We start from the raw sequence: 26,832 nt of genomic DNA, 5'->3' as shown, positions 1-26,832 counted from the left end.
GCATTTCACTATTTAAAAATCGCCACAGTTATCAATAACATAGAAAAATCTCCTCTATTAGGTCAAGGGCAACATTTGTTCACCTTACTTAAAGATCATTAAAATACATTCTTAATCATAACATGTAGTTCATTGCAAATAAAATTGCCTTTGGTTCAATAAAACTAATTAAATGTAAATGGTATTGTTTACTGCTGTATGGATCTTCTGATATAAATCAGCAAGTCACCATTTATTGAAAATTACAGTGACCTCACTGCTGTTAATAAATATAGCTGATCACACAAGCTAGAGAAGAATGCCTCAGAACTTGTGTATTGCCAGAACTGTCCCACCTATAACTATGAAACTGCAAGAAATCTATTCCGGGTGTTACCATATTTGCTGCTCAGCCATCATTAAGGGACTTGCTGAAATTTTAATTCTCTGATCACATTAAGTGCTTTAGAAAGACAACAAAATCTGTACCGATCACCTTGGTGATATCATCTGTTCTTTAAGGAAAGCTCTGAAGGTCTGCAGGTTTGTTTGTCCTGGGTGCCACAGTGGGTAGGATTACAGTGCTGCTCTGGTGACACGGCTGACAGCTCATGCCAACAAGATACTCACTGTCCTACCTGAAAGGAGGTTGTAGCGAGGTGGGGGTCAGATTCTTCTCCCAGGTAACAAGCAACAGGAGCAGAGGAAATGGCCCCATGTTGCTCTAGGGGAGGTTTAGATTTGATCTTAGAAAAAATGTCTTCTCAGAAAGGGTGGTCAGGCATTGGAACTGGTTGTCCAGGGAAGTGGTGGAATCACCATCCCTGGAAGGGTTCAAAAGGCGTGTGGATGTGGCACTTGGGTACACAGTTTAGTGGTGAACACAGCGGGGCTGTTCACCAGTTACAACAGCCTTAGAGGTCTTTCACAACCTTAATGACTATGTTTTTTACAACTAAAGAAATCAAAATGAGTGACAAATTTATTCTATCCAACACAAGAGCTAACTATTCATGGTCTATTTACGTTCAACTTGCATAAATTGTATTTTTTAATTATTAAAAATATATTTCAATATGAAAGCATGAACTGTAAGTCTCAGGTTTGAAAGTACATCACAAACATTTGGAGAAGCCACTGTGGCAGGGAAGTGCGATGGGTCTCTTGAGGCCACTGCGGGCAGAGGCTGGCTGGAATAATGCGATCCGTGCAGTAACAGCCCGAAAGGTCAGCCCAGGCGCAGGGAGGGCCGAGCTGCAGGGACTGAGTTGCCACGGACTCTGCCTGGGAGAAGCCGCCGGGTGCCGGCTCATCACCTGGCCGTAGGGATTTCACCTTGGGGCAGGGGACTGTGCCGCCCTGCCGAGCTCCGCAGCGAGCTGGGAGGGCCGGGAGGCGGCGGGGGCGGCCCGGGCGGGCGGCGCTCAGGGCCGGGCTCGGAACGCCGGGAGCCCCGAGCTGCGGGCACGCACCGGCTGCACCGCCGGACACGGCAGCGGGCCGGGCCGCTGCACCATCCGCCTGGCATTCTGTACAGGACGGGAACCGACTGTGCGACTGTAATGAAATCGCTCTGGACACTGCATTTTGACTTCTATAGGGCCCACATACAAATATAGCTTATGACTATCTTATAAAGCACAAAAATTAAGCTGACAGTAAAATAATTTCATAAAGCTATTTTTTTTAGTTTGATATTCATAGCTTGCTTAGACCTCCATACTAATCTGTGTCTATCCACAGAGTTTCTTTACATGACTGACACTCCTGTAATTTGAGTAAAGGTAACAACATCTTTGCAGAGACCTAATTATTAATGTGCTTTTCTACAGGAATGGAAATAATATTTTGTGATGGGCACTGAGCATCATTTTTTGTGATGGATATAAGAATCCTTTAAAAACCATTCCCATTTGGGTTCATTAGGCTACCACTCCACCAAAGTAAGTCACAGACAGATGGGGCTTAGGAGCAAAGCAGATATATGACATGAGCCCTGCAAATAGTCTAAGTCTTGCTGGGAGTAGCCATTTAAAATGAGCTCAATGAAGAACCACCAGGTGTAAGTGGCTTGTCCAAACCCCATAGTAGAATAATTTGGAAGTGTTTCAATTTAGTTGGCAGGAAGTATTACACCAAGTGTCAGTCAGGATGAAATGTCAGCTTATGCAGACAAAGCCTTGTGTAGCACCTGGTAATCACCAATAACTGAGTGGTGTGAGAAAGAGCAGAGGCACATCAACTGCTTGTGGCTTTCATAGGCTGCTGGTAGCCAGGAAAGGTGCTTTAAGTGGAAGCAGCTCCTGATTAACCACACTTACAATACGACCCAGGTTATCACCTACAGCTCAAGAGGGTGAGTATAAAGATCTTGCAAGAAGCCCAGATCAGTTAGATGGAGGTTAATAGCCCTAAGTGGAAACAGCTAATGGTTACTATATTGCACAGTTTTGTACAATATTGTTTCCAAGATTGTTTCCTCTATATTGTACCCAAGATGCACAAATAATTTCTTGGTGATTTCTTGCCTTCTCTCCTCTTCACACCCAAAACAAGCACCACCTGATGCAAACCTTCACATCTGCAGGAAGATGAGGCTGTATGTCCCACCATTCAAATGCAGACATCCCAACTTCAATCACTTTTGATTTACTAGGCTAAAAAAGTACAATCATTTAGTTCTCCAAATCATACTGCACAGATATAACCATAATTTTGCTTTATCTCCATAGATGCCTAATGCTTTATTTATCAAGTCTATTGATAATTTTTTTTAAATAAAGAACATAATATTAACTTACTCCAGATTTCATCAGCCTCAGTAGAGCAAGACTTTTAAGCTCAGAATATCAAAATTATAATCAACAAATAAAACTCAGAGGCAGTGCTTTGCAGAGTATCCGCAACTGCAGTCAGTGATGTTTCCAAGAAAAAAAAAAAAGACAAAACATAACACCTAAGTTGAATACAGGAGTAACTGTTGGAGAAGTACTACTAAATTAAATTTTGAAAAAAATTAAAGCAAGATAGAAAGTTGACTGTATTTTAGTCAAACACAATACATGTGTCCCAAATTTGGATACTATTTTCTTTTAATGAGAAAACAAGAGAAGGCCTTGATTAAATGTTAAAAATGACAAGAGAAGCATTAATTCAAACACTAAATTCAACTGCAGGTTACAGAATATTTGTTAAAGTCTGTTCTGGCACCAGAACTCATGACTTGAAGCCTGATTTGGCATCTCTGTCTGGCATGACCAACCTTTGGTTCCAAACCTTGTTCTCAAATCCTCTAAAGTGCATTTGCATGTAACTACTTCTTCCTTCTGTCAGTTGTGAAGCCAGTAGTCAGAGAATATGAACAAAGGAGAAAACCTCTCCTTTTTACTAGCATGACTGTGTCAGCAACTATTTTTGGAAGTGTAACTGCAGAAGTCCTGCTAAGATCCAGCAGATAATCGAATACTTTTGCTATTGAGATGGAATATAAACAGTCTTCTTAAGGTGTATTTGCCCTTAAAAAAACACCTAAAAGATTTAGTGTAAAAACACCAGAAATTCTGTAGAGGTAAATTTCCACGAGCTTGTCACTTGAGTATGTTTTCAAAGGAGGTCTCCTAATACCAAGCCCACTCACTGGTGTAACAGAAAGCTTTCCTAGTACAAGGGAAACAATTCAGCTTCTTGTAAAGGAGACTTACATACAATTTTACATTTGCTTTTGTAGGTATGTGTCTATTTTGGATGTGTATATATACATACACACACACAAACCTGTGTTCCTTTTCATGATTTTAGATCCACTCGTGACACAGCACATGTATGCACTCAAAAAATACCCACATTCAGGCCAATTTTAGAGAGCTCCGCTTTCAAGAACTGGCACATTGCACCTAGTTGGATCAGAAAGAATGGTGACAACAAAAAGCACTTCACCTTCCAGGAGCAGACTATTGTTTCCCAAGCTCACATGTAAGTGATTAAAGCAATGGTTCCTGAGACAAGAATAATTTGCACTTGCAGTCTAACGCTCGGTTGAAAACACTGTAACTGCGACTAGCTTCTGGAGATTGTAAATCTCTGTGTGGACAACAATGAGAACCACTAGGCTGAAAGATAAAAATCCAGTCCTGACTCAGTTTCTTCTCAATGCAAACCCAGGAATATTTGTGTCGTATTTATTGTAAAAACTAAGGTTCTGGTAACAGATATTTTTAAATACTTACAGTAATTGTAACAATATGTGTATATAACTGTAATAATATCTGTTTGGATAACAGATATAAATGCACAGACAGAAGATAACTTAAAAGCAAACAGAATGCTTACCCCCAAAGCTGGCAATCTTTGTGTGCAACTGACAGCAACCTTCAGTTTCCAGTCTGTTTCCCCATCCAGCTGGTCAGTTCGAATGAAACATGAACCTTGAAGTTACAAAGAGACATCGAACTATTATTTCAATTTCAGAAATTCAGTTTGGGTTAAAAACATGTAAAAGAGTGAAAAAATCACCACTTGCAACCATTTTAAAATAAATGTGCGACATATAAAAGGATTTGTATTTTGGACTCTCTGTGTGCTCTCTTGTAGGAATACTTTAATATCACACAATTGCACCATTTTTTTCTAATAAAATTAGCAATATGTCTGTTTATGAATGGAGGTAACTTCTATTTTACAGATTCCTTCAGAGTTTCTAAACAGGTTTTCAAATACTATCATCAAGAGATACAACTTCAACTTGAGTTGAAAAAGATTTAATTTCATTTCTTTATGGAATTCTGTCACTTGTACAATTCCAACACTACAGAATACTACACTACAGTGTAGTTCAATACAGAATACAGAATACAGTGATTTTTAAATTCATGTTGGTATGATATCAAACTTTCATTGCTTATTGTCTCCTGGCTTCTCTGAAAAAAAAAATTAAATAAGTCCTTAACATGGACAGCATTCAAAACAATGTGGATCTGAATGTATTATACTTAAAAGAAGTATTTTTTAATCACCTGCAACTATTGGTGGTCCCAGACTAAAGAAACCTGTCAACACATGCAAAGTACTTAAGATATGAGGGAAACTCAAGATACACACTGATATGCACTGAAGAGAATCAGTGTGCTGTACAGACTGAAGACCAGGATTGAAGAAACAGAAAACTGAGACCACTGCAGAGCCTACCCTTACCCCCATACCTAGTTTGATGGACATCATCAAGTCTGGAGTATTACATACATTACTAATGTAAGATTCCAAAAGACCACACACAAACACTGCAAATCTATTAAAAATACAAAATTAACTGCCATTCCATTAAGCTTGAAGCCTTTTAAAAAGGTGGAAAAACTTTACCAACACTCTTCACAACTGCTACGCTAGAGAAGCCGTAAATATTTCTGAAGTAGTAATTACACTTTCCTTTATACTACAGCTAAACAAATGTATACACTATTGTTACTGGGTGCTATGGGTGTGCAAAGAATAGATTTTACAAGTTTTTCATAAATTTTAACAAACAGGCATTTATATAAACACACACATATTTCTGTCTGTATTTCAACCAATCCAATAAAAACTAACAAATAGTTTTACCCCTAGAAGCTATGTGGTAGCAATTAAGTGGAAGGAAACACTGCAAAGTTTGTCCAGATTCGAGTCTTATTATAGACAAAAAGAGAGTCTGCTAGAATGTGTCAAGGCAGTATGCCAAGAAAGGGTACCTACCAGTGAACATAAATTAAGAGAAAGATTATTTTATAGGACAAGTGGACCCTGGTGTAAGTGAAGTCTAATAGAACCCAATGTTTTATCCATCAAAGTCTGCAGATTAAGCAGTTTGATGAGCAGTTGCATGAAAGGACATGCTTGAGAGAAAAGCCACCTGAAATTGTACCTGACTAAAAGGCAGTGTTTTTGCACAACAGACTTCAAAGAATCTTACAAGCTTTCATGCAACAGCTATTTATATTAAGTGCATTGTAAATAAACAAATCTTTAAACGTTAATATAGACAGCTCTCAGAAAACATTATCACTGCTAAGTTCCACCCAAAGCTCAGAGATGCAAGCTGCAAAGCTGTGTCTGAAGTTCTTGAAAAGCAAGTTTTAAATTCTTAATAGAATTCTTTATGAATTTCCTTCTAAGAATAAAATACTATAAAGCACTTCTTGAAGAATCAGCAACATCCATTGTATTATAATGAAGGAACACCTAGAAACACCATGGTATCACTGCATTTTCTGTCCATGGCATGGATGAGCCTACTCTCCATCATACTTTTCCTGTACAAGACATTTCATGGTTCTCTTTACCCTCGCTGTCAATGGTTGCTCTCTTGCATCAATTTCATTTAGAATTATACTATAGATCAATGCAGTTCAAGACCAGTGTGGCTGCTGTGAATGGTTGACTGCACATATATTCATTTAATAGAGCTCACACTATGACATGTATTGGCCAGCTGCATTTCCTCTTCACTTCAGCAGTTAATTTCATCAATAATTTATCTCATAGCCTGTTTCCCTTTTATCCAGAAAAAGGGACTGCTTTCTGCCAAGTCAGCTTTCAATAGTGATCACAAAAGCAAAACCGAAACAATACAATCCTCTCCTCCACCTCAAATATTGCAGTAGATTTGACTAAGTAACTTTAACTATTCTCTAAGTTAACCTGGCTTAATTAAACTATAAATGTGGAAGATTAAATATGTAATTGGAAAGTATAAAAAAAGAACTCTTCACCCCTACCAAAAACCTTGAATTTCTGTAAAACTAAATATTCTCCACTGTATATTATGTGGAAGTCACATGTACTTTACCTTTGAGAGGTATTTGAGTCAGCAGTACATAAAACTTCTAAAAATCAAAGTCTTTTGAAAAAAATAAGTATTTTTTTTTTCCATTTTTAAATGCTTGGAAGCATTGCACCCTCCTCCCCCAGTCACAAAATTAAAACCAAAAGGCTCATACAAAAAAGTCATAAAAATTGTGTTACATACTTCAGCAGAATGCTTTAGGACAGTGTGAAAAGTGTCTTACATTTCTAACCCGAATATGACTTGCAGGAAAAAAATCCCCAAATCATCTATACATGTCAGGAGTTGGTATTCCTTCTGAATACAGAAATAACTCTTGAACCTGACAATTATTTTACAGCACACAAGAATAAATTTTTTTTTCGTTTGTGATACTTTTAAAAATGAGGCATTTAAGGAAATGCCATTAAGTATTTTAAGTATTTACCAATGAAAAGTAGTTGTTTGCCAAAAGAAAAGACTAAAAAAAGAAAAAATTAATTACACACTAAACATGAGAAATTTTCATAAGGCTACCTATAAAGAAGAATGCACAAAATTAAAACTTCTACCTTATACAGTACAGCACTCAGATGCTCATTTCCCACAACTACACAGTTCTTCAAAATTAGCAGACCAAGTTGTACATTGTGACCATCTGACTTATTTCCATCATTAAGTGAAAATCTTGGTATTATCTGAATTAGAATTTAAGGTTGATTCAAGGAAATTACACTGAACCCATACAGAGTGATCATCTATCAAAAGTGGTGCAAACTTCATGAACACATTTAAACTAATTTGCAGGTATGTAATATTTGATTAGCCTATCAGTTGAAGACAGGCAGAAATCAACATAGAGCAAGTGCAGGCAAAGTGCTGCCCAAGTAGCAACTAAACTGATTTTTGAAACCATTTCAATTGAAACTTTGAAACTTGAATGCTTAGGGAAGTCCTGAGACTACAATTTTGTTTTGGTTTCACCATTCTGTTTGGTGGTTTAGCAAGAGCTCAATTATTTGAGTTCTGTCCAGAATTTACCCTAAGGTTCCTTTTCCAAGGAAAAACCACACATCAATACAAAGGATTCAATAATTTTAAGAACTTGAAATAACTATGTAACTTCACATTATAAGGATACATTGATAATTATTAACAGACTTCTTATTTATGTTTTTTGAGATATTATGGATAAAAATATTCTTTTAAAGGCAATTAGTGTGCTAGTAGAATTTTGAAGAAAAATGTTTACTTCAGTAGCTTTTATGGTGTTTTGAAATAGAGATAAAAAAGCTTATCTATGATGGCACTAATCTAGAGCCATGATATGCCTGGCCTGGATTTGTCAAACAAACTCTGTATTGTTAATACAGAGTAAGTAGGAAAAATTATACGTAGTGTGTGCTGGACTTAAGGCTTCAATCAGGTAATACCTTAAGGATGTGTACATGCCAAATGCTTTTGGGAATGGTGTACATGTGCACATGCAGCAGTCACCTACCTGCCTCTAGGAATCCTGAAGGGCCCTGTACAAAAACTCTCCAACTAAATACAGTCATTCTTTGAAAAAGCTGGGAATATTTTCACCTTAAAAAAATGTGCAGGAGAAAAAAAAAAAGAATTCTTCCCCAAAACAGAAAGGGAAGCTCATTAATCTAGTAAAACACATTTATATCATAATTCTCTTAATTAATAGTATGCATCATCACCAGATAGCCTAATCTATTTTTTTTATACTACCAAACTTGCTAATCACAGTTTATGTATTAATTTCTTTATATCTGGATGTCTTTAAATTCCTGAAATCATAGTAATGTATATAAACTTTTGATAATATCAAACACTTTCATTTTTTTAAATATACATATTTCAGAATATAAGATACAGTTTTTAAATTAAGCTTCTGAAAACAAGCTATTACTTGGGATGTTATATATTTTCTTAAATGAATTCTAGCTTCCAGGGTTTATTAAGAAAGTCAGTCAGAAAAGAAAATTTGCTGGGTATTAATTAAATTATTTGTTCCTATTTTATTTGATTTGGAAATGTTGTTCTTTCTGTTAAGCAGAAAGATGGATAAATTCTCCTCAAAACAATTAGTTTAATATTCAACCTGTTAAACAAGTAGTTTTTATAGAACTTGTACTTAACATAAGAAACACAAAATTGACAGACTAAAAGCAATTATTTCACAAAATGAAAATAATTTATTCTTTGTAAAACTGCATCCCTGATTTTAATAGATAGCTGTAATGAAAAAAAAAATCATGTTATCCTACTTACATTGAGATTTAATATTTGAAATATGTGGGGAAAGAAAATCTCAACTGCCCTAGAGAAGTTGATTTAGTTTGCTGCAGAATCAAAACTGCGTCCTATTTGTAGCATCTTCTAGATGTTAAATTACATATATTCCTGCATACCATAGACATTTTCATTTCAGACATGGCTTTAGACTGTTCTGTTGTATATTTTTCTTAGTAGCCTAATAGTGCCCTTAAATAGCCAGACAGACACTGAATATCCTACCAGGTATGAAAATATGACCTAATGTTCTTTGTTAGGCAGTAAGACACTTGAATAAACCAAGAGCGCATAATTGAATCCAATACCTCAAAATGAATTAATCAACTGATGGAAACTATGAGCAAATCAGACTCTGAAAATGGCAAGCAAAAAGTTTAGGTAGAGTGGCATGATGAAAAGACAGAGCTTCCTCCCTTCCTTCTTGATCATGAAGTCTACTGGCTTTGCTTTAACAAAGAGAAGGTTGGAAAATATGCTAATACCTAAAGCTAAAATATGCTAATACCTGCTTTCCAGGACTAGCCCTATTTCTGGACAAGTAGCAACATGAAAAATTAAGACAGTTTTCTTGACATAACTAAACTATCCAACTTGTCCTGTATCCAAACTTAATTTTCATTTCCCAACTCTTGGCCTGGAGGAAGGGTCTGAGAAAGCAGTTCTAAGTCAGGAGACGAGACACAAGAGGATTCTCAATTCAGGGAGAAAAAACCCTGCTAAGGAATAACTTATTCTGACTAGCATTAAAAAGCAACAAAGTAAATGACACATTATAAAAGGAGTTGCACACTTCTATCCTTCAATATTTCTGCTCTTGCTTTGAGCAATAGCTTAGAGCAGATCTCGTCTTTGACTACATCTATTGAATCAGCATTTTACAAGTGAAATTACTTTTTAAAATATTTCTATTTTCAGATTTCACAAGTACATGGAAATCCACAGAGCCTTACCAGTCAACCCTCCTATGGTATTTGTTACAAACATCAGTGTAGACAGTAAAGAATAGTGTTTAAGAAGTTAATAAACACAGAAGTTCTAAAAACTGTAATGTTCTTGCAAAAAACATTAAAGTTAATAGATTGCTGCTTGCAATTTTTTTGCCAATTATCAGCAAGCTTAAAAAGTCGACTTGTCAATAAGCACTATAGTAAACTTATAGGTATATGCCATAGCATATATTTTAATGTTATACAGTAAGGAAGATGCATCAGAGGGAAGCAGCTATAATTTAGTTGTATATAGCAGATGTACAGGAATATGCAAATTTTACAAGCATAATAAAAGCAAGGCACCCCAGTCTTGAAAAGGTATTGTTTTTTCTGCATAAATGCAGGGTTGAATTCCACACTCCATTACAGATATTGTCAAAAAGCAACCCTATTATGTGTGTACTTAAATTAGAAAAAAAAACCAAAACTCATAAAAGTAAATTACATTTACTTTCTAAAATATGTAACTGATAAGAATTCCTGTCAGTTATTCTTAAACAGATATAATGCTAAACCATCACTACATGTCTGGGTTCTTCTCAGTCAAATCTAAATAAATAAAATTATGTCTGCCTTCTCTCTCCAGAGCTGTATCCAATGAATTTTTTACAAATGAGAACAACAGCTACAACTAATGCCTTTCAAGCCTCAGCAAAACTGAATTATTAAATCTGTCTGCCTATATCCTATTACAGCCTACTTATGAATACTTGATTTTATTTTGTATAATTGACAACAGTTGTCAGGAAAGGAAGGTTTTAACGGCAATCAAATTAAGATCAACTGGTATAAGTGTCAGAGTGAAGAGCTTGTGTCAAGTGTTGATGAATTAATTGATGGGTCAGTGGGAAGCAGGGCATGTGGAACTGCAGTGCCATAAACAGCTTTATATTTTCTGGCAATATTACCAGCCTCCCTGCTTTAAGTGAAAAACACTGAAAGCGATGGGTTACTAGATTACTCCACAAAAGAAAAACAGACTTTGGCTTTGCACACTTAACACCAGATCGTTTACAAACAACTTAATTTTTAAATCATTTATATTACTTAAGTGACTATGTACATGAAAATTTTAAAGTGATGACAAGGTGAATAGCAGCACCAAGATGACATATTGGAGTACAGAGTTTCATTTACTATTCTAATGAACAGCTTTCAATTATGATGGCTTCTAAGGAGGAACAAAACCGCAAGACGCCTGAAACGTCCTAAACGTTTAAGCTACATTGCCATTCCAGAGGATGCACATTTATGGAAGACTGATTAAATTAGTTTAAAAGCATTAATTTCTCTTCAGACCAGGGAAGAACTGTGTGTACTTGAGATATTTGATCTGAATTAAGTAACCGATGAAGCAATTGATTAATTGGAATTTAAGCCATCAGTCACTGGATCCATGAACAGTTTCATTTACATTCTAAACAATCAGCTGATGGTCTTATAGGATACCATGTATTAATACACAGTCAATATGATACCCCTAAACTCATCACAGCTCCTTATTGACAAGAACTTGGACGTTTTTTAATCCAAGCTTGATCACATTGCATCTTTTTTGAATTGCGGTATTGATTCAGTACGCTTCAGGAATTTTTATTTCTATTTAAACATTATGGAATTTTCAGATATAGCAAACAATGTTCCAAGTTTAAAAAGTCTACATTCATATTCAAATTCTCAAATTCTGGCTTACTGATTTATATTATTTTGAGATAAACAGAAGGATATTCAAAAACATTAATTTTTCAATTTAATAGGATTTGATGAACCACTTTGCTCCATTATTCTTCTGATGAATACTAGCAACCTCTTTTTGCAGAAACCCAGTGATACAAAAAAAAAGATGGTGTGCATTATTTACATCTTCATAGTAATGACTAAATCAAAAAGTCTGCCATAGACAATGCTTAGAACACTGAAAATATTCTCAATTTTTAAGATAAGATATGAATACCAACTAAACAGCTCCATGATTTGAGACCTATGGAAGCACAGCAGAACTCACTGTTCCCATCAATGTCCCTAATGCACTTATGTATTACTAAACACCAGTAACACAAAAAAAAAATACATATACATCTCAAAGAAGAGTGCTTCTAGAGACTTGAGTATTTCCTCTTTTGATGAAAGCAGAGCTCACAGAGGAAGTTGAGAAAAGCATACGGCCAAATATACCAGCATCCACTGAGAATATGTTTTGCTTTCAAGATTTTAGCAGCAGCAATAATAATCAACTTGAAGGACAGTCTAACTAAATTAGGGGGGGTAGTAATAAAAGCCTTGGTATCTCATAAAGCTTAAACACAGTAAAGTACAAGCCAAAGGAGTTGACAAAGCCATCAGGGTACAACAGGCATGTGAAAAACAAGAGGACAAATTTTTAGTTAAAGTTTAGCAGAGAAAAGAAAATTTTCCTTTACTGTTTGGCAACTGGGAAGAAACAACAGACCCACCTATGAAGATTTAACACTGGACCTTACAGATACTTTACAGACAACACGTTATAAACTTCTACACAAGAAATTCTGGAACCCTACTTTTGCATGAGTAATTTTGTTTTTTCTATTTTCAAAGCCTTTGACAACAGCCCTTAACATATTTTTTGCCTGACTTGCCCTGCCTCTGAGATCTGTTTTGATGATTCTCACCTTCAGTTTCTCTACATTGTTTCCCAAAAAGGGGGAATTGTTTAGGATTTCAGGACATTCAGACTGCTACTCAAGCCAAGCTACCAAATCCCCTCAAATTTCTGAGAAAATGCATTATCACTGGCAAATAGGAAGAGGCTCATTTCCGCCTAACACAATACACAGTCTCCTCTCACATCAGTTTTCTCAACTCTTACTAGTCTTTTTTTTTAAATGCAGAAAAAAAATTTAAAATTTTTCTTTGCTAATGCTTATTTTGCTGCAAATCAAATGAAACACATGGATTGTAGTAGTTAGAAAGCATTCAGAGAAAATAAAATAACTAGGGAATTGTATATATGATCATATCTTCTAATAATATTTTACCGTGTAATTTTACAGTTCTAATAGAGAGAATAGAATATTATTTGGAGCCTAATGCCTGCTGAGACCACCTCCTTCCACCACATAACATTCATACTATCTGATTACATTTTAAACAAGTAGCTGATCATGTCAAATCACTAGTACTCAGTGGCTTAAAGCAGATACCAAAACATTTCAAGCCTGAGTTAAATCAAATGCTAAAAACGGAATAGGAACTGAAATAGAGAAACAGATTAAAGTAGTTTGGACAGATTGTTGGCAGCTACTCATGCCCTGAAGATAAACTTTTATCTGGCCGTATGTGCAAAACTTAAGTCTAGTCATTTATCATTCTCTATAGCAATAGATTCTCAAAGCATTTTAGTTTCCAGACAGGTAGGTTTTACAACACTTGTTTTCTAAACATAATAGAAAATTCCAGAATGTGCGACAAATGCAACTCCTTCAGCCTTATTATTCTGCAGTAGCTGGTTTTATGAAGAAATAAAAAGCAACATCAGCTGCACAACAGAATTCCAAACTGACATTTTCTCCTCTGGTTTGATTTGCAAATATCTGAAGTTCCAGACCAGACTGGGGCCCAGACAATCAAGTTATTTGTAGAACACTTACTCCTAACTGTCCAGAATAAATAGACAGTACTAGCATCACCTTTATTATATTCTTCCTTGCAGTGAGTTTGGAGTTTCATTCTTTGACATAAACGTTCTACTAATACTTGTTTTTAAGACCTAAAAAACTAGATATTTTAAACAAGTAAGATGTATTTGGGGGCACAATGCTCTCTTTTTGTAGAGAAATGCTTAAGAACTCTTTAATGAGCAGATTTTGTGATGGTAGACTCCGGTGTACATCTTTACTGGTTAACTCACAGCTCCTTCCAACAGAAAATCAACTTGCATGAATGATTATTTAAGCCTGTACTTGCATTGCAGAGTTTATGCCAGTTAAATGGTTAGCATTTAAAATGAAAATCACATCTGAGAGTTGCATTGCTACAGAAATGAATTGCTACAAAGCCTCAAAATAAAAATTATTTTCCTGTTTTATTCCCACATTTTACTTATACCATTGTTGTTAAAGTAATTACAAGTAAAGAATCCTGAAAACTCTTAACTACAAATTTTAATGCAAGGGAGATGACTCTTTTTGCTACAATTCTAAAAAGTATAAAGATGTTTGCAACTAGTATTTTATGCCTGAGTAAATATACCATTTTTAAATAATTTCATAAGTGGAATTGCACTGGCCTATGCAATGGGAGATGTCCAAGGGGGCTTTGACAGGCTGGAGAAACAGACTGATGAGCAAGGACCAGAACAATGTAACAGGGGCCTGAAAAATACTGCATGTAGCAACTGCATTACCTTGGAAAGAATTAAATGTTCTTCAGAAAGGATTGTAAGAATATTTAAATAATTTTCTGTTTCCCTACTGCTTGCATTGCATAGCTGTAGTGGTGGACAGTGTTTTGCAATGTCCACACCAGTAAGTTATTATGTACTGGATTTAAGGACAAATAGTACCAAAACTGGTTTGTGACAAAAACATTTGCATGAGAGTATGCTTGACAGCAGTGGAACTGATCAGCCACTGGGAGTTGCTCTCTCCAGAGTAGCACCTCTACAATTAAAAAAAACCCCAAAAAAACCAAACCAAAATAAAAACCTGCTTTGTCAATTAAGTAGCTGTTGAGAAATCTAAAGCAGCTGAGACATTAAAATAAATTTATGACTTTATTTTACCAGACATCTACATATACGTCTTTATGAACTTTTACAAGTTTGTTAAAAGAGAAATATTTTAACGCAGTACTCTCTCTCTTGAAAAATAAATACTACTTCTCCAGAAGTAGTATTACTCTATTACGCTATTACTCTACATGAAATCAAATGTCTACAAAAAATTTAACTCTATGTAGAAGACATGTGCTAGGTTCAAATACTATGGTCAGGAAAGCTGAAGCAGACCAGGAAAACCACTTCCTGTTCACCCTTTGGAAGTTCAGTTTCACCAGAAAAGGCTAAAGAGAAAATCCAGCTCTACTTTTCATACCATCACAAAGCACTCTCTGTGACAAAGAGGAGCTCAGGACCAAATCAGAAGGGTTTGACAAAGATTAAGCAATTCTTACCTCTGTCAAAAGCAACTAAGGAAAGTCAGTACCCTACCAGCACTGTGATTAGTCTGTCATGGGCCTAAGTAGTTAGCAGTAATACAGAAACAATCTTTTGCAATCCTAGTGTCTATGGAGCACATCACAAGACCTAAAGCTTTTCACCCCATGGCTATTCCAGCTGCAGACGTAGACCATTAGTTCCTTTAGCTGTAATTCCATGTACAATGCTATTTTGCCATTCCATCTTTCTCCCAGAAGCTTTTGACTTGGGGCTGATTTCAACCTAATATGGCAGCACAATGGACTTAAAATTAGGAAGTTCCCTGAGTTTTTGTGAAACAAGAGAGGATGAAAGAGCCGTATGAACAAAAGAAAAGCCAAGCTGCTGACTCCAGCAGTAATCTATTCCAGGACCTAGCAAAAACTGATAGCTAAAATCAACATTTGCTTAGCTCAGAACTTGCCACTGCATTTGCCAGCTTTTCACCATGAATAATAAGAATCTGGAATTATTAGAGGCATGTAAATAAAAAGCTTGTCTGGAAAAAAAAATAAGCTTCATTCATTCTTTTTTGACACTTTGTAGTCACCATATAAAGTTTGTGTTCCTCTCAGAATTTCACATTTGAAAGTAGAAAGAGTACAAATATTCCAGAAACACCGAGTCTTACAGTCACATACAGCAGATTTTCAGGCAGGACCAGACCCATGCTCAGAGCATGTGTTACCATAGGAATACCTGACCTGGATCAGAGGCCAGTTACTGCAGCCAATGTGGAGAGCAAGGGCTGTAGCTCAGAGAAGGAAAGAGTTTATCTTTGAAATTTTTCTTGTGTTTTACACACACAGTATCTTTGATACTCCCATAATGAAATTATTAACACACGCTTCAGTTGGCAGTTTCTGGGGACAAATATAAAGTTATATGACGATCTCTGGAATGCCCTAACCTTTGATTTTTGATTGAGATGGCATATAGACAAATGAAATGCAAAGAACATGCCAAACAAATTTAAAATGATCCTGAAAATTTTGTTAAGGACCACTTAAGATCTAGTTTAATTTCAGCAAGGGAGTTTTGTGTTGGTGTAACAGAGATCTTGCCTACATTTGCATAACAGCTTTACACTAAGGTAGTCAGTTGATTTTGGTAGGCTGCCTGCTTATACAGAAAATGAAAATAACCTTTAAACCATCTTTTGCAGCCAGCCCAGCATGAATATTTCCTTTTATTTGGTGGAAGGCTGACAAATGGGACAAATCATCCAAATCGCTTGTCACTTCTGCCATATATAATGAGTAAAATCAAGATTCTGTCATAGATAATCCCCTCCTACCCTTTCAAATACATAGAACTCCAACATATTGCTCCATAAGCTTTTCATGCCTAATTTTTTAAAATTATTTTTATTTATTTTGGAAGTCAATGAAAACCTTTTGGAAACCTCTGTTATACAGGGAGCCAGACAGCAGCAAAGAATTCACATTTGAGGAATGATTTCCACCTGCTCAATCCCTCTGGGAAGTAATGTTAACTGAAAATACAAACAGCCATCTAGCTGCCTCCATCCATGAAAGAGAGGAATACAAATGTTATAGACTGTCCCATGAATACAAAAGAAAGTCCCACAAAGCTGAGCCTTTAGACTATAACTTCTGTAAAGTCTGATTAATAAACATAGGAAACTTAGAAATTAGATACAGGCACACAATTGGCATCAAGTTATTGCATCAGATCTTTGAAGAGGTCATTCTACCTAAAAGACAATGCATTTGATAAAGAAAGGGAAAAATACATCTAATAAGAAATTAGTTTTATCAAAATAAGCTTGATACCCCAGAATGCAGCTTCTGCTATGCAGAGTTAAAAAAATCCTAAAAAAGGGTAAAAATGCATTGGCGGGGGGGGGGGGGGTAAGTTTCTGGATGAACTTTGTAAGCTGCCTATTTATAACTCAAATTGCTTCTTTTTTTGAGTGATGATGTAGGATACTGCAGTGCTGCAGACTACATTAATATGTAATGTAAATATTGAAGCTGGAAAATTGTACTTTACCCCAAAAGAAGCTTAAAGGGAGGTTTGGATTTTGAGATTAGTTCAAACTCTCCAAAGAGTTCATTACTCTTTAGAGATTTATAGTAAGAAGCTATAGTTAAACTGCTTTATTACACAAAAGATAAAATTACATATAGAACATAAAACCATGCAAAAACTATTTCACAAAGTACTTACAAGCTTCAACTATAAATTAAGGCATAAATCAGTCAAAACTGCAACATCAGGAAGAAACAATTACAGATGTAAGTGTTCACTCTTTAGTCAAAAAACAATTACTACCATATGCTTGAAGTTTAGGAAATTATTTTTGTGTGGTTTTGCTTTCTTTTTTTTTGTTTTTAAAGAAGTGCAGCACCAATAAAATTAGTTAACCTGTTGCTTGTAAACAGAAAATTAGGCTTTTTAATAGATTGCGGTTTTGAGAGGGAATAAAAATAAAATCCCTGTATCCTGAACCAGAAGAGGGTGGTTAACAAAAATGGAGCTTATATAAGACCACTAAAAGACTTTGTCACTCCAGGCCAGTTATAGATGCCCACTGCATGTAATCAGCATTAACAAGACACAGCAACTGTACAGAAATTTCTTCTTTTAGCAAATATATAGCTCTCCTGGAGCTCCGTAGGCTATCGGAAGTATTTGTCTTCTCTTTCAAATTATCTCTACAAATTTAGGCCTTTATCTGAAATATATGATAGAACTCCAGTGCCCCAGTGAAATACTATGTGCCACTAATACAGGGCTTACCAATATCACAGCCATTAGCTTTGTGAAATTTAGTGCTGTCTGACAAATACCAGACAGTTCTTCAGGATCTGAAGAGAAATGGTAATATAAAGGAGGAAAACTCATTTGAGTTATACACAGGGGCATCCAGTAGTAATTTCTAAAGTTTACAAAACAGCTATAATTTATAGGGTTCCTATAAAGGAGATATTTGTTTCTCAAAGATTAAGAGTACTCCCCTATCACCATGTGAAGAGAAATGGAGCTAACAAGCAGCACTCTTCTTTCTCTCATGCAAGAATATTCCTGGTTTTTTGGCTTTTTTTTGACTGACCAAAAAGGCAGTATTATTTGGAAATAAAAGAACCCAAAAAAGTTATTTCAGGAGTTCAGATCATTGCAATAAATTTTTCCAAAAAGACTTATTTTAAGCACATATTAGGAGGTTCAGATTTGAGTTCTTTCAAATTTAATAACAGAAAAACAATCAGATGACATTTAAAGATATGTTGCAAGACAACGACCAGTTGCAAATCATGTCAAAATATGAAAATATCAAATCATACTAATCAAAAGCAGTCTTATAAATCTATTTGCTAAATATTTTTAGCATTTTTAATATTTAAACCTTTTGTTAAAACAACTCATAAAACCACTAATGTAGAGAAACATATCTATAGAAGTCTCATTTTCACAGTAAGATTACTCCCGGTTTACAGTCCAAGCATAACATGTTTGTATGGACTCTCTCCCATTAATCTGATGATGGTAGAGCTCCATCAATCTATTTAACCATTTCAAATTGGCCACAATGTACAATCCAAAATTCTATCACAACCACCAACCATGTAATCAATAAGAATTGTGGTTACTTTATCATGTAACCAATGTGAACTGTGAAAACATACCTGTTTTTTCTGAGGTTCTCAGAAACACCATGTCAGATGGGATTCGTTGATTCTGAGAGAAGAAGAAAAAAGAAGGTATATTTTTTGTAAATACAAAAAAAAAGTGAATTCCAATCAAAAGTCCAGTAAGATCTATCACCAAAAGGTCACACTTGGATTGAAACTCAATTAAAATAGGATTTCTCACAGTACTTTACATTCAGCATTTGCAATTCAGAAATCAATATTTTCGAAAAATTATACCATAAGCAAACAACAGCTAATCCTTTCAGATGTTCTTTATAAGAGAATCATAAATATCTGAAGAAGAGATTAACATTTTCTTGACCGAAAACAGTACTTCATGTAAAAAATATGTATATATATATATAAATATATAATCAAAATATCTTAAAATATAGTTTCACTGAGCAAAACTCTGACTTAAGTTAGCACACATAACAGAAAAAAAAAGGTAAATTTAAAATATCTGTCTTGGCACTAAAGTTGCAAATGTTATGGATACCAAGCATTCTTCTCTCTTCCAATACACACAAACACACACAGGGGAAATAGCAATTTAGGGAACAGCATTTTCCTATTCCACATATGTCAAATGAACAGAATTTCTTCCTCACTAAGACACAGAATCACATGCACAGTCAGATGTACCTGTTCTGTCATTTTCCTTTCCAGCACAGAATTGTCTGTATCAAGTTTTCAATTATTTGTTCATCACAGAAGGGCCAATCTAAGCTTTCACAGGTTAAACAAAATGAACAATACCAGCCTCCCACACACATGGTATCTGCTACATGACTACCCGAATCCTCAGCTCTCTTTCCACTTGCTCCCAAGGCATCTACCAGCACCAGTTACACATGGCAAACACAGGGTTTAGGAATGAAACACCAGAGAAAGCAAAAATAACCAGCTTATCAAAATTTGCAAGACACAGGACTGGAAAGGAAAAAAAAAAAAAAAAAAAAGGTTTTCCATTAATCCAAAGAAACCTTCCCAAAATCAGCATGCCACCACAACAGTGCCATTTGGAATAGTGTGATCTGAAGAGATCTGCCAGAGTCAACTGCCAGACTATATGTTGTATGGGCTTAGCTTCCAAAATCATGATGTAAACTCTCTGAATCTCTGGGACACCAGTACTTCTCAGCACTCCTTGTAACATACTCTCAGCAACACCAGTTTATAAATGGGACTGGAAGCAACTGTAACTGTATTCTCTATGGGAAGTTCAGCAAAGAAGGGCCATAAAGCGCTACAGAGAGGGCTATTATCATAAGCAATGATGGAGCTTGAAAAATGAGGAAGTTGGGAAACACTAAAACATAGACGAGTGTTTTAGTTTACCTGAAAATTCTACATAGCTAGCAAAAAACCCTCTGCATAACTTAAAATGATGCATTTTGATCCATCAATATTTTCTGGTTTGCAGTATTTCCTATTTTAACTCTTTATGCTTTTACAAATAAAGTTCACTTTCTTATATGCCGACAGTATTCACCTTGAAGAGGCTGTTAATCTTTAACTAGTACAGCATTTCTTTGAATCTTGCCTTATAAGAGCTAATAATTAAGGATGTAGTGAAATTTGTTATCCACCATGAGCCCAGATTCAAGTAGGAATATCTCATTCAAATTTGAAAAAAAAAATGCAGAAATAATATTAACTTTATCTTATTTTGCACGTATTAGAAGGAAAAAAGAAAAAGGAAAGGCAACTTCAAAATTAAATAATTCTGTCCTCAAATGACAATAATAATTAAACAGATATCCAGTCTTAATATGGATTAGCTATACATTTTTGCAGCTCCCCTGGCAGCTGTGACATAAATCCATTACATGAGTTTCAGGTTACTGACTTCATGCCTACAAACTTCCAATTACTTGTGAACAAACTAAAACACTTCACCAACATTCAAAAATTTTGCAAAAATAACTGTTAAATGATCTAATACTGAATTAAACAGAAGTTCTGGTAATACAAAGGAAGTACCTACAAGTCACTACCAAATTCCACCGTGGACACATTTTAGTTCACGTTGACTGAATGAAACATTAGCCTGGCAGAGAGTATCCAAGATTCAGATACTTTATGCCTGACAAAACTGGGCAGAATCATAGCCTATCTGAAGTTGGAAGGGACCCATAAGGATCACAGAGTCCAACTCCCTGCTGTTTTAAGGACTATCTATGACTAAATCATTTGACTAAGAGCAACATCCAGACAGTCCTTGAACTCAAACAGGTTTTGTGCCATGATCTGGGAATCCTGTTCCAATGACTGTCCAGCCTCTCAGTGACAAGTCTTTTCCCAGAACTTTCCCTAACACAGCTTCATTCATAGAATCATAGAATGGTTTGGGTTGAAAGGGACCTTAAATATCATCTTGTTCCAATCCTCTGCCAAGGGCAGGAACACCTTTCACTAGACCAGGTTGTTCAAAGCCCCATCCAGCCTGACTTTTAAGACTTCTAGGGAAAGGGAATACACAGCTTCACTGAGAAATCTGTTCCAGTGTCTCACCACCCTCACAGTGAAGAATTTCTGGCTACTGTCTAATCTGTATCAATTTAAAGCCATTACTCCTTGTACTGTCACTGTATACCATTGTGATTCCATTTCCTCATGTCCTGATGCTGATCACCAGAGGGTGATCAGCAACTCCTCCCCCTCTGCCCCCCAATAAGAAAGTTATAGACTGTGATCAAATTAGTCATGTGATTATTTTCTCATTTTGATACCAAAAATGGATATTGATTTTGCCTTCTTTTGTGTTCTCTCTTGCTCATTTTTCTTTCCTGTAAAATAATGAAACCTTTTCTGCATAAATGTATCTGAATGTATCTTACCATGTAGGGAAGGCTAGAGACTGACTTGTCTTTAAAGTATTTTAAATTACCATCTTGTTTTATTATCAGATTTTTCATAATTTGGAAGTGGGCAGAAAGACACTACAGGAGTACTAGGTACCAAAAACAGTGTCACTATTATTGCTGACTCTGAAGAGCAAGGATAGCCCTGAAGACACATACCTAGTCACTATAAAAGTGTGACTACAGAGAAACAGATGGCAAGTGTGCTACAAAAATCTTTAACATCTCATTATGGAGAAAATTAAATTCTGTTGTACATTGTCACAGTCAAACAGCAGCAGTATGTCAATCACGTTAGCCCTCTCATGTCATATTTATCAAAGTAGAACAAGTTAAAATGACAACAGATACAACTTCAAGCATTCAGAAACCCATGAAAAAACTACATAATCTCAATTACCATGGAGATGATACCAGAAATGTTTATTAACATATACTGAAATTTGAATATATAAGTCATGAAAATTACTTGAATATATCGTTTTTCTTAAATCTGGGCAGAACTAGAGATCCAGTGAAGGAGGGCTCCATTTATATCAGCGTTTACAGACTTCCAGATTCAGTCCTAGAGATCTAACTACAGCCAGTAAATGGCAAATACAAGGCAAGTGCTCCCCCAGCTCCAGGGTTCCCATAAGTAACTATGCCATCCAGGAATACCAGCCAGACTGGTAAACAAGACACCCATAAAGACATCCATACTGTCCTGCAACACAGGCTACAATATTCACTTAAAAAATACTCTTCTCATAGCTTTCAAATTACTTTCATATTTTTCTCATGTTATTATCAAGAAAATGTTATTTACATAAACTTTTCCTGTTCCCTAGTCAGTCTTCCAATTCGCCTCAATTGTGCATAGCTACAGACTTTGGAATTCTGCATTTACTGTACTTCCTTCTCCATGCATGCAATGAACCATGTACTTCTATCATTAACTGGAATATTCCTGCTTGCTTCTGAGTTATAAATAGAACAGGCACTTCCCAGTTTGCTTCTTGGATCTGCATGCTGCGAAATACTGCATGTTAGCATTAGCTGCAATCCTTGCAAATACTGGATTAATTTCACTTTACACACAAGATAAAGGCACACAATTTTTACCTTAACAGCTCCAAGAAAAGCTCTCAAGGTTTGAAGAAAAAGCATTATTGTTCTCATGCTTTAAATCACTAATATGCATTGTTATTGTTAAATGTTGTCCCATAAATGTGTAGTTATTATTATTATTAACTAAACATGTTGTTGAGTTTTATGCCCTCCTCACATCTCCAAAATGTATTCCAAACAGACAATAAGGTACAGTATCTAAATAACAACATCTGAACTCAACAACTCATCCTTTCAATTGTCTTATTAAGGAATAACTATGCACATCTGTGCTTCCACTGGAAAGTAAAAGTGTATCTGAACACAAGCCAAGGAGAACATCCAGAAGTAGCATGACTGCTCAAGGCATTTTTCTGCTAACAGATATGAATGTCTTTAAGCTTTTAAAAATAGGCAATGTTTTCATCTTGTTCAGGCTTCATCCTGCCTAGTAACAGTTCTATATGAAATTTGCAATTGGAACAATAGATTTATTACTTAAAACTAAACTATTTTAAGCATATTATAGTTACTTTAGAAATACTTTGAAATTAATTAGGACTATTAAAAAAAAGACAATCAGAGGATATTAAAAGTTTAAATCTAGAAAAGCCTTTCACTTAAGTTGTTAGTATTTGTGATGCAGTCACTAGTTAACATATGGATCTTCAGCTCAAGTGAGTCATTAATTTCACTGCAGATGCTGTTGATGCATCTACCAGTCAAATACAATGTTAACTTGTTTCTCTGCCATTAGAGTGAGCAATTGAACATTTCACTCCTGACTGCTTCTTTGGCTTAAGAGTCATACTCTGAAATTGAAAACTGCTTGCTCCAACAAAATACACTCCTCACCAGAACCAGAAAACATTTAATTTCATTAGCCTGAAAGCACCCCCAGCTAGGTCAAAAGGAAAAAAGACAGCTCTGCTGGGGCAGTAGGGAGCTTGAAGCTGAAATACTACATTCAAACCATTATATGCATTTTACTGACAATACCTGACTCAAATCTTCCTCAAAAAGCCCATTAATCATTATTTCTCTAAATCCTTCAACATTACTTTTTTCATTAGAAACTTCAGGTACTCACAACATATGAGCTCTAAGCTACTGCAAATACTGCTAAAATAGCAACTTAATGCATGACACAATGATCCCCAAAGTAACTCCAGTTTTCCAAATTCTAGTACAATCCAACAGACAGATGGATCACAGTGAATTTCAGGAAAGGCAGATTATCTAAATAGCCATCAGAGTCTTCCCAACACTCTCTAATAAATAATTCCAGGTTTAGAGTTCAAGAAGGGCCAAAAATCTCCCTAATAATAATCAAAGAAAATATCTCAGTCTCCTAGAAGTTCTGGAATAGGCAGAAGCAAGCATGTGCAAGCCAATTTCATCTGCACTCTAAAGTAACAAGGTATAAAGCAAAACAGATGTAAAGGCCAGACATATCAGTGCCTTTCTTGTACAGCCTAGTACTGCTGCTCAGATGGGCCCAAAAAGTTACAAGGTACACAGAGCAGACAAAAAAGAACAGGAAAAAAAAGCATGAAATGGTGAAAACTACATGAAAAGAATCTATTTTAAGCTGAGAGCAGCAAGCCAAATGAGACCTGGGTGTATTGTTTTTTTCTTTGAACTAGAAGTAATAGAAAGGAAGGAAACAGAAGTTTTCCAAACGAAGCAGAAGTAGATACAAGCTTCAATTTGAGGTGCCTCCTTCCAGTATCTCAATGAATCAGGTCTCTGATACAAAGTGTGATGGGAATTAGCTGCAGACGCCAAGAAAGTGAGTCACTTTTCCAAAATTAATTTAAGCAAAAATAGTTACCTCTGACAACAAATTTAAGCTGACTTCTAAGTTCAGAATAATTTCTTAGTAGCCCAGAAAGGCAACTGAAATAAGCAACAATTTTTATAATAACATTTATAAGGTTGTAATTAGAGCAAAGAAGAATTCACAGCTTTCACTCACCATCTGCAAACAAACTGGAAAGCTTTCTGTCCATTAAAAAACATATCAACTTTCTTAATATTTAATTACATAGGGTTAGATACATATTACATGAAAATGATACAAATCTGTAAATATATATATATACACATACATACATGCATAAATAAAGATGATCCTTGAAAGTTTCAGACAGTGAAACACTGATTCAACCATCAGAAGGAAGGTATCAGTAAGGAGACAACTTAAAACATTCAGCACAGAACATGTCAGGGAATTTAATTCAGTAGTTGTATTCCCTTCACAAGACTGATTTAAGCATATAACTATTCATAAAATAGAAATATATGCATTCAATTAAAATACAATTAATTCTATAATTGACTTCCTTGAAGATTCTAAAATAGGACTTGAACTAAAACACTAGCTAGTTAGGACTTCACAGATAAGTACCTTGATACACTTTTCTTCAGAAGATAATTAGCATGTTAATAATCTTTAGTCTCTAAAATATATTTTAAAAGTATCAACCTTTTCCACTATGATGAGGTCTCCAACTTGTATGTCTGAACTCTTAACTTGCACTTTACCTTAAAAAAAAAAAAAAGAAGAAATGTAATCAACATTAATAAAGAAAAACAGGAATATGAATCCCAGAATGCAAGTGTTATTTATAGATGCTACTATTAAGTGAAAATGTTACAATTGATACAAAACAGATCTCTGCTGAATACATTGATAATACATTTCATCTGTTGGAATAAATAACCCAGTAGTTTAAAAAAATTCCACTTTTGTAACCAGTTAGCTATTGTAGAAGTATTAGAGGAAAAAATACATACGGCAGATACTCAAGTCTGATCTGTAGTATCTGTAATAGAGTTGTAAAATTGGAAAAAGGAATCTTTCACATCTACTAGGCAGCACTTCTGGGTCTGACAAGAATTGTTAGGTGCAGTTCTTGCACACGAGTTGTTATTCACAGCAGTTACCAACTGGTAACTTTGCTTGACCACTAAAGCTCCTGATGTAATTGGCACTGTCTGATAATGTTGGCAATTATAGCAGAAAAGATGTAAAACTCTCTGAAGTCAAAGAAATGCCTAAAGATTTAATTCTAGAAAAGTAAAATATCAAAAGCTGAAATAGAAGTTCTTCATTCTCTAAAGCTGCCCATTCAGTAACTGCTGTGAACAACTCACTCAAAAATATACACAACATATTTTCCAATTTAGTTTCCATACATTCTGTAGGGTATTAATATTTGTAAGACTCTTAAGTTTTAACAATCTTATTTGATGGACTGAAAAACTGAGACAGAGAGGTTAAGCTATTGCCCAAAATATGCTCTTATTGATCTCATTAGAATTGAGGAGTTCTAGTCCCAGTCTTTTCTTTCTAAAAGAAAGGGGCTTCCCTCAGTTAAAGAGAAACCAAAACCCAAAATCCCCTGAGGATAGAAACACACACACACATATTTGAATAGCCTGCTGAGCTGAAACACACCCCTGTAAGCATGATCTTCCCACAACAGAAATACTACCATGATTTCAAGCAGCAGGTATAAGATGGAAAGTATGTCAAAACATGGCAAGGTGTTAGAGTTCTAAATGACAAGTGGAATGAATTAGAACAGAAGACACACAAAAGCACAGAATGAGCAGCAAAAAAAGTTTGAAGTTTAATCAAAAATACTACGAGTAGCAGATTTGTCAATGCACAGTCACACATCATTTATACTATGTATAACAAAAAAAGCTAGGGTAGGATGCAAATCCATGAAACCCTTCTCATTATAACTCTCAGTAAAGAAAGATCATAACTCCTTATACTTATATTTACATTTAGTAAAAGGCAGTAAGATTTACATTATGAGTAATTATTTTGAGTACTTGCTCTTTAAAATTTCATGCAAAAGCAGCAGCTGCTTTATACCTAATTCAGTCAATAACAGATGTATTCCTGCAACATCCAGGTAATATTCAATACATTTTCCATTAAAATAGCATTTCAAAA

General features: G+C 35.4%; 1 protein-coding gene across 5 annotated transcripts in view; it reads right to left on the bottom strand.

The window, feature by feature from the left end:
• Positions 1 to 26,832, bottom strand: part of ATP9B (ATPase phospholipid transporting 9B (putative)) — a 149,622-nt gene that overhangs the window by 84,111 nt on the left and 38,679 nt on the right. For all 5 annotated transcript variants that reach the window (XM_084223079.1, XM_084223080.1, XM_084223083.1 and 2 more), the window contains 3 exons: positions 25,348 to 25,406; positions 18,898 to 18,949; positions 4,309 to 4,403 (listed from right to left, as the gene is read on the bottom strand). In XM_084223079.1, the coding sequence (XP_084079205.1) occupies positions 4,309 to 4,403; positions 18,898 to 18,949; positions 25,348 to 25,406 (206 nt within the window). The remainder of the gene's footprint in view (positions 1 to 4,308; positions 4,404 to 18,897; positions 18,950 to 25,347; positions 25,407 to 26,832) is intronic.

The sequence above is a fragment of the Fringilla coelebs genome, assembly GCF_963513975.1.
Source record: "Fringilla coelebs genome assembly, chromosome: 1".
Taxonomy (NCBI): Eukaryota; Metazoa; Chordata; class Aves; order Passeriformes; family Fringillidae; genus Fringilla; species Fringilla coelebs.
Note: the sequence above shows the minus strand (reverse complement) of the source record. Positions and strands in the feature narration are given on the sequence as shown.